The sequence below is a fragment of the Monomorium pharaonis genome, chromosome 1 (genome assembly GCF_013373865.1).
Source record: "Monomorium pharaonis isolate MP-MQ-018 chromosome 1, ASM1337386v2, whole genome shotgun sequence".
Lineage (NCBI taxonomy): Eukaryota > Metazoa > Arthropoda > Insecta > Hymenoptera > Formicidae > Monomorium > Monomorium pharaonis.
Window position 1 is genome coordinate 3501607 of NC_050467.1, and position 13954 is coordinate 3515560.

The 13954-nt window shown below is 42.8% G+C and overlaps 2 protein-coding genes across 2 annotated transcripts in view; one reads left to right on the top strand and one right to left on the bottom strand.

The window, feature by feature from the left end:
- Window positions 1-857: 857 nt before the first annotated feature.
- LOC114254860 lies at window positions 858-1663 on the bottom strand. Its single transcript, XM_028192197.2, has 3 exons — window positions 1414-1663; window positions 1167-1325; window positions 858-1034 (listed from the first exon to the last, which is right to left on the bottom strand). Exons 1-3 carry the CDS (start codon window positions 1478-1480, stop codon window positions 970-972), a joined length of 291 nt encoding a protein of 96 aa, XP_028047998.1. The 5' UTR covers window positions 1481-1663; the 3' UTR covers window positions 858-969.
- A 373-nt stretch (window positions 1664-2036) lies between these two features.
- Window positions 2037-13954, top strand: part of LOC118644798 — a 160945-nt gene continuing 149027 nt past the window's right edge. Inside the window, exons 1-2 of the mRNA XM_036284388.1 lie at window positions 2037-2064; window positions 2113-2168. Coding sequence (XP_036140281.1) covers window positions 2037-2064; window positions 2113-2168 — 84 coding nt within the window. The remainder of the gene's footprint in view (window positions 2065-2112; window positions 2169-13954) is intronic.

A 13954-nucleotide genomic window follows, 5' to 3' on the forward strand; every position in this document is an offset into this window, starting at 1 on the left:
GTGAAGCGAAAAGTCTTCGTTTTTGCGCCGTAATCCTCGGATGTGGCACGCAAAAGGACCCACCTTCCGTCGCGGGACGCTGAGCAGGAAATTTAATGCTAAAAAATGAGGATAGAATATCGAGGGGAGACGAGAAGAAGAAGAAGAAGAGCCGAGTGACTTGGCGCGATAGGGAAAGGGAAATTCCTTTCACGGAATATCAAAAATAAAACCGCGCGACGGTACAATACAGCGCGAAAATATAAAGGAAGAGCTCGAAGGGCTTTTTCAAAGAATGCGCGAATGAATTTTGCATTCAAGTGCCCTTCGGATTTCACCGCGTGGCTTTCACGCGGAATTATAAAGATCAAAAATTGCCTTCCGCGAATATATATAAGCTAAGTAATCATAATGCGTCATCAATTGCGTAAGCAATTGCGTCATATGATTAATCGTACCGAAATTCTTCGCGGCTGTGATTGCTTCATATACCCGCACACATAGAATGCGTTTTAAAGATTTCCGAAGATCAAGAGATATAACAGCGTCTTGACGTCAGGAAAGCATAAAAGAACCATATGGTCCTCATATCTTCAAGCGCCATCAAACGTCAATCGGTTCTCGTTTACTGCATCGTTATGAGAAAATTTTACGGTTATTCAGGATCTATTACTACGATTATAGGTTTGATATATTTACGGGCGACCGTAGATATTTCAGAAAATATTGCCCCAAATTATATAACATTTTTAGAAAACTGCATATCAAAATTTCTTTTATATTGTACAATTCCATGTTACGCAAATTTGATTCGCGACTCTACGAAGCCATTGATTTAAAAGTAGAGTTAAAACTACAGAAAGAAAATGGATTCACACTGTGATACCAACACTTTATACATTTATTTGAAACATAAATCTACAACGAAGGAATATATAATGACTATGTACCATCTTAGATGTTGTGCTATTGATATTTATTGAATGCAAATTATTTATCGTCAAAAAACGAGGTGTGACGGATCCTCTTGACTTCCGGATCGTCCGGTCTGTAAACTAAAGTATTGGCGCAATTAGTATTAATTAACTCACGAGCGATTCTGCCTTATCGACGGACGTTCATTGGATTGCGTAACAACCGCAAAGCCGAGTAGGCTTCCCAAAAAACAAATACTCTTGATTACTTACTTTTCGGCGTGTTGTAATACTTCGGAGTCATGTCGTGCGTTAAGTGGAAATATATCGTGTAGGCGGTCATACCGAGTCCTATTAACGCGAGAAATGAGGATCCCATTATCACCGGGATTTCTACCCATCCTTTGCGCCAGAAGTATTTAACCTTCGTTCCTGGAATGAAACGTACGGCGAGAGCGAATGTATATCTGCGACTTCGTATTCTGCAATGTTTTCAGACGGAATTCACTGTGTTACTTACCAACATTGGCTCCACGCAGGAGTTTGAAGTCCTCGGCGGTCTTCCATCGCGTGTTGATTTTCACCATTGTTGCCGATTCAATCTGGCCCGACTTAAATCAATCGCGATCGCTCAGTCCTCCGCGAATCCCGATCCTTACTACCGTGGAAGTCGCGGACGCCGTTGATTCGAAGGAACGTAAAGTCGACCGTGCGGTTGAGGTTAGGAAGAACGAATCAGCTGTTACCTCTACTCTGCGCATTGCAGGCGACAACGCTCGACGATGACGTCGATACTGTCGAGACACATCTTTATCCGTGCGACAAGTTCACGTTTGCAAAAGACGCTACAATCTAGAGATTGGTACAAAATGTTTTTGTAAGTTAAAGATTAAAACATTTTAAATACGCGTGCACGCACACAAATATTTTTACGTTTAGAAAAATCTTACATTTTAATATCAATTATCTGGAAAGAAAAACAGAAGAAACATCGCATTAAATTGTTTTTGCAAAGTTAAACGGGACTTGCCTAATAAAAGTATAAAAGTATAATACCGCACGCGCTCACGTCGGCGTTACCGGCCGAGCGGACGCGCGCCGCCATCTCGCGGGCGTAACGCGAGCCGCCTTGCGCACGGCAGTATGGCCGCCGTCGCGATATCTTTAATTAGTGACAAGTGAATCGTTCCGTGTTTTCGCAGGTCCCGCGGCGAGTGAGGGGAGCGCATCCGACCGCTGCACGCGCGGCAAGGCCTGACGGATCTCGATGAATCGGTGAGTAACAAAATCCGATCGATTTGACGGCCGGCTAGACGGCCGGGCGGCCCTTCGCGAGCGGAGCGACCGAGCCGCCCGTCTCTCTCTCTCTCTCTGAGGCTACCAGGCCGTTTCCCACCCAGCGCACCTCTTTTCGCATAATTGCGCGGGGACGCGTGGTGTCGCCGTCGTGCCGGGCGTCGCCGTGCCCTCGCGCGAGATCCGCCGCCGCGGAGCCGGGGCGGACCGAGCGATCGCGCCGCGCGACGCGCCACGCCGCGCCGCCCGGAATCAAAACCCGGAACACGGCGCGGTTCAATTATGTCACACCGCGAATATACGCGTCGCGCGTAATTATTTCCGCGCGGCGGAGCCCGTCTCGCGGTCTCGCGAGATCGCACGGGGAAACACCCGTGGTGCTCCGTTGGTCCGACGAGAGATGAAAGCCGGAGAGAGAAAGCCGGAGCTTAGCTCCGGCGTGTTGTTTACCGTATCTCTCGGCGAGTTTCGGGCTCTCCTGCATTGTCGGAGCGAAAGATCGTTGGTTGGAATGCGCATCCTGGTGTGTTGGCATCGTGCCGCGCGATGTCGCTACGAGGAAATCGCCGGGCGCAAAAGCTACGTCGTCCTCTCGGCTGGAAAACGCCCCACGTTTTTGTTTATATATCTAGCTTTCTCGCTGTTTCTTTTTTTGTTCTTACCGTTGCATTCGTCTCGCCTACGTCGGTAGGCACGCGAGTACTCGCGTAACAATCGCCGGATTACGTCAACGAGTTAAAAAAAAGCGGCTTATCTCGCAATCTCGTTGTCGACTTAGCGATAGTGCGCTCGCTGCATTCGCCTTATCTTCATTGTCAATGACACTTGCGATAAAGACTGCAGTGAATTACGGTGACGGTTTTTATGCGGATCCTATCCTGTTATCGTAATCGCGATACATTTTAATGATTTTAAAGTTGCCTTTTAAATAAACACGCATGAAATATTCATCAAGCCGCGATATCAATTTTAATTTTTGTATATCATATATACATATATGTTTTTATAATTTTTATAATTTAATATAATATATTAATTATATATATATGTATACAATCGATTATTTTATATTAAATTGAAGTAATTGTAATAAGCTAAATTTAGTTATTTTCTTTTCGACGGATTATCGTTTAACTTGTGACGTAGGGAGAAACAAATTTACTTAAGTCGGCTTTGAGCGAAGTTGATGCAAAGAAGTCTGTGTCCACTTGGAAACAAGGTATGCATGTGAAAACGTGTGAATTTTGCGACTGTCGTTGGGAGATTGTCGGTTGCGGGAATTTATTCCGAAATATCTTGCGACGCTGAAAATGTCACGCAAACAGAATTGCAAGCGCGATATTTTTGTATTGCGGTATATGTGCCAGAAAATTGATATTTATGTCACACTATTGTCTTTACATAAAGTCCGCGGATTAAAAATAACGTTCTGGCATATAAGATTTTATAACGATGAATAACTAACAGGAATACTAATTCGGCCATGTAATTAGGCCTGCATTAAAGAATTTTTCTTCCGAGTTCAAATATATTGCATTATAGAAAGCAATCTTACGTTATAAATAAAATATATTCTTGCTAGGATATTTCGTATATTAACCTTATTGAAAAATGGAGAGAATATAATTAATAGTGATATACGGAGACAATGTTGTACTAAAAATTATTATGGAAAACAATAAGTGCGTATCAAGAAAAAAATTATAAAAAATTTTTACTGTTTTTCGTCAAATTGCCATAGTATATTTATTGCTATAATATATATATATATATTTTTTTTTAAATTTCTTCTTGTGGTCCAATCTTCTTATAAGCTACCGTATAATTTTTTATATATAATTTTCTCCATGCATATTATTATATCGTATTTATCATTTTACTGCTCCGTTGTCGAAAATATTTAAAGAACGTGAAAGAAGAGAACGGAGGGCGAAGGCTAGGTTTTGCTAAACAATAATCCGGAGCGCTTCTTGCCGCAACAAATTCCGCAAGTCTCCCGGGGGGAATTCTTTGGAACTCGCAGATCTGAAATTCCGGAATTTTGAGCCGAAAAGCGCACAAGCACCATCTCGCGCGCGAGAAAAAGTGCGCCCGCGTCGCAGCCAACACGTGCTCCGTCGAGACCACACACGTAGTTCCAAGCAAATGGAAGGACGAGATGTAGCTCTCGCTTAGCGCTTAGATTTACTTTTCGTGTTTGGCGTGCGAATACTTTTTATTTTACAATACTAACGCGAGAGAATACAGGTGCGCGAAGAGACTGGAACCTGTCAGCGAAAAGAAAGAAAAGAATACCGTCGAAGGAAATCACGTAACGAAATCTTTTTTTTTTCTCACCAAGAATATCAGGCGGACAAGCGTTGTGGTTTGTTGCGACATTTTACGACCTTTTATATGAAGATACAGAGGCTGATAATACAGAGACGTCTCGCGAGCTCAAATTTTTTTATGTCGTTAAAAAATAGCGTTGACGAACTTGTGTCAGAGTGAAAGCCTCTGTAAACGCACGCGCAAGATCCGTGAATAGATACGTCCACGTACTCGATATATGGCACCTAGTTGAGGTGATTTATTCATGAATCTGCCTACACGCGGACGCGCGTTTACACCTGCACGAGAACGCCAGCGATAGGAATCTACGATATAATCCCTTGATTAGTCTCATTACTGCTGTCGGAAGTACTTAATTCCAGAGATCAATTTCCACAGAAATTGAGGGAACCTTGATAAAACCGCGATACTCCCACAAACCGTTAGGAAGGAGAGAAGATACTATCCGTATTGTAACAAGTAATTTTTGCTTCTACATCTCTTCCTTTTATTTCGTCTTGGAAAATCGGAATTCGATCTTTGACCTTTATACTTCTTGCAAAAAGTTATTCATCGTCTTGCTGAAAACATTGTGATTTTATTGTATCTCCCTCTGGCGTTAAAGACGTGGATAGATCACTCGGATGCGTCGAATAGACGCGTGTAAACTATTGGCACATTTATTAGGCGGCGACGAGAAAGAGAGAGACAGAGAGAGAGAGAGAGAGTGAGAAGGAGAGAGAGATAGATAGAAAGCGAGAGGGAGGGAGGGAGAGATTAACACCTGTCCGTCGTGCTGCACTTCACTTACGAGAATGCTTCTCCCTTGAGCTTAAGTCGCGTTGCGTGTAACAACGGTTTAGGAAGCGCGACAAATCGTCCCCTGTGCCTTGGCACAGGCGGCACGGCCGATTATTTATTCGTTGCCTGTTACGCAATGACTCGGGGACAGCCGACAAAGCATCGGCCGACAGAAGAACGATGTCGAGCCGCGAGAGAATTGTCGCTAGAAACGACAGCAACGAGGTGTCGGGGGTGGACGCGTTTCGCGGAACATTCGAGTTAGATCTGCATCACGGGCAGAATCCTTACCTAAACGTCTTGTCGACGCTTTCGTGACGCTCGTTTTTTTTGGCCCTCGGTGCGCACTCGACGACACGCTCCCGGCTTAGCCAGCTTAACCGACGACATCAGAAGTGAGAAAATCACGACGAGACGCGCGAAAACGATCCTTTTAGCTTCACATAAATGACGCATTATCAATGAGAGCATTTTAATGACGAGACAAGTTACGAAATGTATCAAAACTTTGTTATTAATTCGATAAATCACTTGGAATTAAAACAAACGTAATTGTTAAAGCAACAGATCGAGCAAAAGACGCAGAAAATCTTAAATACGAATGAATAGAAAATTTAAGTATCCTATTTTTATATTACTAGTAGATTTAGTATTAATTTCCACGCTTCTAATATTCAAAATGACGCCGGTTTGCCAATCTCCATGATACGTTTACGATTGCAAGTCACGCCCGAAAAGTTTTGCAGTTCCTTCCCAAATCTCGGGATATAAATTAAACTGGTTGTTATCCTGTTCGCCGGTGTTTCACGTGTGGACTCTCCTCCATGTGAGTTTATTGAATCGCGGATGCTTTAAAGCGTTCACTACGGTAAATCACGGAAATCACACGTGCTGCCAAAACGACAGTAATACTCAACGGTGTGGCCTACGTTTGCGGCTCGTGTATACATGCATCCGCGTAATAATGCACGCCCCGGCGTGCGTAATCCGTGCCAGATTCTCGCCACTCTGCCAGATTGAATAAACTCGACGCAGGTGAGAGAAGGCCTTTTGCGCCCTCTTTCATTTACTTCTATTCACCGGTAACAGATGCGCGCCATCTTTTTCGGTTTTAAAAACCTTTGCAGCTGCAATTTTATATTGCTGTTGCAATTTTGTAAATGATTTCAAACACTTTGCCACCGAATCTTCCGCTACGAACAATCGAAAATGACATAAATGTAATCATTTGTTTTTATAAAAAAACTATTTTTTTATATAACATTCGTAAAAAGAAAGATCTTCGTTTTTTAAATTTAATAAACGTTTTTTTTTTCTACCATAAATAATTTCGTAAATCTACTATGTAACTTTTTTTTTAATTTTTATTTATTCTTGACTTCCTAATAAATTAGCTGGAAAACGAATATCTTCTCTATACGTCTTGAGCATTTCGCGTCGAGGTAATAGATAACGACATAATTCACAGCGCTATTATATTCAATGAATATAATAAAGCTTGATTCAAGGAGTATCTCGAAATAGCTCAATCTATTCTAACTTTGTGCTTACAAAAGGCACTTCAATTCAATGAATCGCGTTAATAGTACGCGAAATAATTTCGAATAATAGGCACAGTGATCGTTTATTGTCACGGAACAAATTGTTGTGGGCGTCGTTGAGAACGCATCTTCCTCGCCTCTTCTCACTTTTCCGTTTCACCATTCTCGATCGTTCTCCTGAAACGAGACTACCACAAATCTCCCGGCGAAAGGTCAGGCGTCGTTGATCCCGCGAGGTGTATTGCGTGCCCGGGGTCCACCGGTAAAACGTGCATTAAATTATTTTCAAATTGGCCCTCTCTCCGCTTTATCTTTCTCTCTCTCTTTCTCTCTCTCTCTCCCTCCGACGCTTCTTCTCCTCGCTTGTCAACGCTTGTACGGTAATAATGCGGCGAACGCGATAATGGATCCGTCTGGAGACCTTAATTCAACGTAATTCGCGCTGTTATTAATTTCGTTGGCCGCGAGAACGGTAAAATGTGAGATACACGTCGATAAATCACAATTACCTTAAGGAGCGAACTACGAACTTTTATCGGGCTTAGTCATCGACACGCCGGGCCCGTATTTCGGGATGACTTTGCTTCTAATTAGAGACTCGCGACTCGCGTTCCGGGATATCGATCACACCTGTCTTCCGCTGTCCAATGTCTCGAATCATTAAAAGAGACACGCGAACCATTGTGACTGGGGCACAGAGAGAAACATAGAAGCTTAGTCTCGTGAAGGACGATTTGCCAGATATTACGAGACCAAAGTCGCCGGCGGTCCTTCTAAATTCGAACATAAATCGAGCTACAAGTTTCCGTCTAGTAAACACTGTTACGATTAACGGACTGATTAAAGATGAGATATATTAGAATAGATATTTGTTCGTGAGCAGATGTCTCTAAAGCAGACTACGAAGAAAAGGAATGTAATTAATGTACGTGCAAGATGAATAAGCTCAAAATTATTTTCCAGTTAAAGAATATTTTTATAAAGTAGCTGCTGACAATATTTTTATTTATATCTCTCTTTTTCTCGTTTATATCTTTTTCTTAAAATAAAATAAAAAATACGCCATTCTACCCAAATATTCGTAGACATTTAATCGTATAGAGATTAACCTTCTGCCTTTTTCCGTTACGCGTTGGCGCACAACCTTGCCGTATTACGCATGTTAGTTGCACATTGTAGCTTGGTGCCAAGGTACGAGGAATTCTCTCATTACTTATCTATCGCGTCGCGCGCGGACACGTGTCTGGCTGTTTATGGAGTATTTTTGGGCCAGCTGAATTATTGCATACGGCTACATCTCGCGATAAAGACGTTCCGCTCGGGGGGGATCTCGCCCCACGGCGCGACATCGCAATTCCGAAAATTAGAGTCGCAAGTCCCTATGCTCAGACCTATATTAGAGGATCCGCGCACCTGTCCTGACTTCGTCAACCGTTAGCCCGGATTATTAGGCTTTCGAGCGACTGAGCTTATACGACTTACAATCTGTATGCGGATGAATTAGCTTGGCAGGTGGAAATTACCAGTTTCCGAGGACAGTCGGCCGTAGATTCGATGTACGATGTGTTCCGCGCGAAATTATTTTACCGGCCGTCGATGTAAGAGAGGGCAAATATAAAGTATCGCGGAGCCGTCGGATACGCTTTCCGAGTGTCAGACGACGAATTAACAAGTTAATTTGTTAATTCGTCGTCTGACACTCGGTCGACAGAGGACATCCGTCGAGCTTGGGACACTCGGGTGTATAATCCCATGTATAAACTTAATCCGCCAGAATATCCGCCCGAAGTGGAGTGTGGAGAAAAAAGAATCACGTCCGCGTCTCTCGTCCATCCTTTTTCTCATCTTTCTCCCCTTCTTTGCGCGCCAGGAGGTAAATCAATTATATTATTTATAATCCTAAACTAATCTGATTACACGACGCGCGGTGCCGCCACGCGTCGTTTGTCCCGTGAGCCGATGGCATCGGGCGTTTCAATTTAGAGCCGGCTATCTCGCGGTCACGAACGGAGAGAGAGAGAGAGAGAGAGAGAGAGAGGGGGGGGGGGACGAAATTGAAGTTGTCTCATATAATTATTAGCGTGAGGTAATTTCGCCCGTCGATATTTATCCCGTCGTTAAAACTTTCGAACGCGCATACACGCCAGTATATACGTTATTACGTAACGCGCTCGCTCGCACTCTCGGAAGCGTTTTGAAAATAATAAATAGGTCGTTGCAAAGTTCACGCGAGCGCTTCCCGCGCTTGTTTTTGGCCGCGGAGCCTCTGCCCCGTGAAATTTTAAAATAAGACTGAGCCTTATTTTGAATGGAGGATGAAGAAAGAGAAATACATCATTTCGACCGTCAGGCTGTCGACGCAAAGACGTCAGAGAATTAACGACTAGGTCAGGAATGTGGAAGGGAAGTTTCTAATCGTTTCACACTCGACCAAGGACAGTTGTTAAAAAATAGTCTCCTATTTTATCGACGAGAAAATAAGTAAAATTTGATCTCTAGATACAATAAACAGAAAGGAAGAGAGAATCGAGCTTTCGATAATGTCGAATAAGGAAAGTGCTTCTCTTGATTTTAATTAACACATACTTCGCGCCCGTACAACCGCCTGGATCATTTCAGTGTTAGTAGATTTCTTTAATCACTATTTCTACAATTTGCAAAAAGTTAAATAATACGATTGATATCTCTTTATTTCGAAATCGCGTTAACTCAAGTGTGCCCGCGCCGATTATCGATAATTTTTCACGCCGCCATCAACAAAAGATTTGTGCCTCGGCCATACATAATTCTGCCGCGTTTCTCTCGTTCGACAGGACGTCCCTTTTCGCCGAACTTTCGGTAGACGTAAACATATAAAGCCGGCAACAGTATAAATGCATCTTCTCGGCTTTTACGATCGCCGGCAGTAAATTCCTGTTGGCATCGCAACGACCACGTCACGCGTGTACGTGCATGTGCGTGTATGTTGTTTTATGCAAAAATTAAGGGTGCGCCTCGTGAACTCGCGACACTCAAGGATTTTGCTTTTTTTCACCCCCAAGGTCCGTTCCGTCGATCCGCCAAGGCCGTTCTAGATTCGTTGGAAACTATTTCCGTTCCGCCACGTTGCGACTAATGCGCGAGGAAAACGTAACGTGGGGAGTGTGAGATAATTGGATAAACTCGTTGAGGAATTCTCGGTAAAAGATAATACGATATGATATCTGTTAAAATATGACTTAATCTGTTTAGCCTGTATAGATAATGTTGGAGATAACGTTAGATTTGCAATTAAATTAACTTGTAGAAAGTGATTTCTCTTTTTTACGATTGTTACACTCTCTTGTTCTGAAACAAGACCGTCTTTACAGAAATGTGATAACGTAGCTTCAATTAAGTCATATTTTACAATTAATGGTCATTGTTCTTGAGTCGCTCTTTTCGTGGAAAGTCTATTCATTTTCTGCTTGCAACGTAAAATGAATTTTACACAGCCACTTATTGTCCATCCATAAAGATCAGTACATGTGCATTGCCAATGCTAACGCATTTACGTTTCTAACGTCGCATATTACCACCCACGCGGTATCGCACGTGCATAATGCAACCCGATGCACAGCCGCAGTTTACTGTGAATATATTCGCAAGCGCAAGTTCCGATAGTTCGACATTATTTATTTGCCGGTGTTCGAATTTTCAATACGACAGTCGGGAATATGGGGAATGCGTCGTGCGCATTGTGTAAAACACAGCCTCTCGCTTTTCTTCGCGTATCTTTCTTGCATTCGGCATTTTCTACCGTGTTCGGTCGAATCGAAACGGAGATGGAATTTTTTGCAAAGTGTGGTGACTAAAATTATTGCCGTGTCAGAGCCATTCGGTAGCGACTGATCGTGGTCTCTTTTCATGCCTAACGTATAATTCATGCGATAATACGAAAGGAAATAACCGTGGGTGCTATTTGTCCTCGTCGCGCGATGGCCGGCCGCGTTACCGGGAGATCAACGCCGTAAATCAGAACTTTATTTTTCGCGCGGGAAGAAAGAACGGGGAGAAAACGATGTACACGAACCCGAGGAGCGGGCATACCCCGTTGCAGATTATACGGCTGAGAAACAGATGTTCGGGCCGTGTGCCTTAATTAAGAGGTAATTATTTATTCCACAGCCGGGCTGTGCGTCGCGTGAATTTCGTTAATGCGCGCGGCAATTAATACGGAACGGAGTTCTCGCTGGGAAACAGGAAGGACACCCTCGCGTTACGCGAGACTTTCATTTAACTTTATTTTTTATGCGGGGTTTTACCGAGGGGTCACGTCTCTCGACGTGATATTAATCGAGGCGCGAAAAACGCACTTGACGAATAATTTAATCCCGTGCGACTCGCAGGTGCCGCGCGTTCTTCGTGAAGGAGTATAAAAAGCGGGCTTTATAATACGCCGCATATACGGTATAAATACGTGATGTAACATCGAGAAACGGATTCGCCGTCAAATTGTCGGAAAGCGAGGAGGGAATCGTCGCGCGCGCCCGGGACTCGTCTGCGGGTCGGGAGATATTGTACAATGCCGTTTAAAAGAAACGCGTACATAACCGCGGGAGGAGAAGTGATAAAAATACTTTTTACGTAATCTCCATATCTTCTATGATACTTCGTTGTTCATCGGCGGAAGATTCCACCGTTGCTTATTGACAAAAGGCTAATTTTACACCGTGCTCGCTAGCCGAAACCGTGCCTTGCTGCATTCGTTTCTCCCCTTACTAGATCCCAACTATCAAATTCCTCTGCCGAAAAAAGAAATCGACGGACGGTTTAATTTTTTTGTGTAACATGCCCGGAATATTTTTATTTGAAACACTTACTTTCTCTGCGTCGACAATACCTTGGCCGGGTATTTCCATTTTATTAGTCTATGCAAGGAGAAAATTTTCTCTTAAAATTTAGACAAAAAATGATAATCGTAAGATAGCATAAAAGAATTTGACTGTAATTATAATAGAGTTTGATAGAATTTTACAAATTATAGTGAAATTCTTTAAAGTCTATGTTTTTCCATGACTACGATGATTTTGAAAAGAAAATGTTCTTTATGTAGAAAATGATTCATATACTATATATATATATATATATATATATATTTACTACGTTTGTACAATTCACTCGCGCATTTATGTCTATTAGTGTGTACGTGTATTGCTGCATTTACATTGGAATATCTCAATGATTCAGCGACGACAAAATTGTCCGCGAACTATTGATCCGCGATTCACCGCACGTGGATTGTCCATGTTTTATAAGCTGCATATCGCTCAGCCGTCGCCGATGATACGGTAACCGCGCGATTATGACGGTAATGGGATACTCCCCATTACCGTCCATTGTCCATAATCGAATTGGCGCGCATTTCGTGAGCGTTTTATCGCCATTAGCACCTTTTGCGTCGCGCGCGCGCACAATGGAGCTCGATACGGATTAAGGATGAGATGGTTGCCGGGGCTATTTGCGAATTAATGCCACGTCGCTTTATATAGGAACTCAACGGGGGTTGAGCGTCGCGACCTCGCGAGTAATTGGCCCTCTCTCGCGCGAGTTGACACTTGATCGTGACTCATCGCGCGTTCCCGCGGATTATCTCGCTCGCGCTGCGATTATCTGCTCTCCCGACCCGAAGCACCGGAATACGAATCACCCGCCGGTTGGACGCGGCGCGGCCGCAAGAAATTACGGGCATTACGCGATAATGACGTGTTAATACGAATTTAATGGCCGCGCTCGATATCGATCGCCCGACGTCGATCGCGTGCTATCCTAGCGTGATCTCGCGTATTTTACGCTTTAGTCCCTGTTTAAATGCAATAAGCTGCTATTATCCTTGAATGATGCTGCGGCTCATGGGCGTTTAATGATTTTACGCCCGGGGATAAAATAATCGCGTCATACCGAGCGAGATATTTCAATAACCGTTTAAAGATGCTAGAGACAAAGGTATATGGAAATATTTTAAGATATTGGCGATGGTAATATATTGAAGTCGTATATGTTTTTTGGCAACGTCGCGTACACTTAGCTGACGTTTGATCCATGAATTACGATTATGTCGGGACGAATCGTTGCCTCGCTAAACTGTCACACGAGAGCCTCTCGCGACTGGCGTTCACTCGTCGTTACCGGGCGGCGACGTATCGATGCGTGTCACAAAAATCGATGACGGCATCACACGGGTAATAACCGCGAAAAATCGAGGGGCGGAGACACCGATGACGTTCGTGTTTGTTGTGAATGTCGGAAAGGCGAGGGTATTTCTGACCACGGTGAGTCATGTCGCCCACGCAATCTCACACACGCGAATCGCGACATGCCAGAGAACGATGGAGGGGGGGGGGGGAAGAGAGGGACAGAAATGCGTACACGTAATTTTGTATTCACCTTGCTGCACTCGCGCGTGCAGCCTCGGGCAGGGCATTTTTTATAGAATTAAAGATTAAGCTCCGTATTCGCACCCCATATTTATCGCTAAGTACGGCAATTCAGTTCTGAGTTTTATTCGTGTCACGCGAGGAACGCAAACAATATTATCTCGAGCTCAGAATCAAAGGATCGTAATTAAGACTAAACGTCGGATATGAAAACGCACGACGGTGCGGAGATGTGTTTTATAAATCAATATGAGTCATTATTTTTATAATATTTTGATTTTTTATTATTATGATTAATTGATTAAATTCGAGAAATGACGTAGTATAAACAATTCTGCTATAAGGTTTATATGCATATAAAAATATGTTAATCAATATTTAGACGAATAACATAGAAAGATGAAAGATTACAATTGAATTATGAATAACGTTTTTTTGAAAATTTGATTTAACTATAGAGAGTTTGGAAAACAAGATTAATATTTTTATTAAATTTAGAGTTCTTTCGTTTATTATTAAAAATTCATTTATATAAATTATTACTTTGTACTAAATGACAGATTTAATATGACAGCGCATCGATTTTGGTTCAATTTTTTAATAGCCAATCTATCTGGTAGTAAAAATTGAACTAAATTTAATATTATAAATTAATAACAGATAATAGATTGGTACGTGTAGAAGTACGTTTCTTAATTGTTCATAATTTGATAAATGA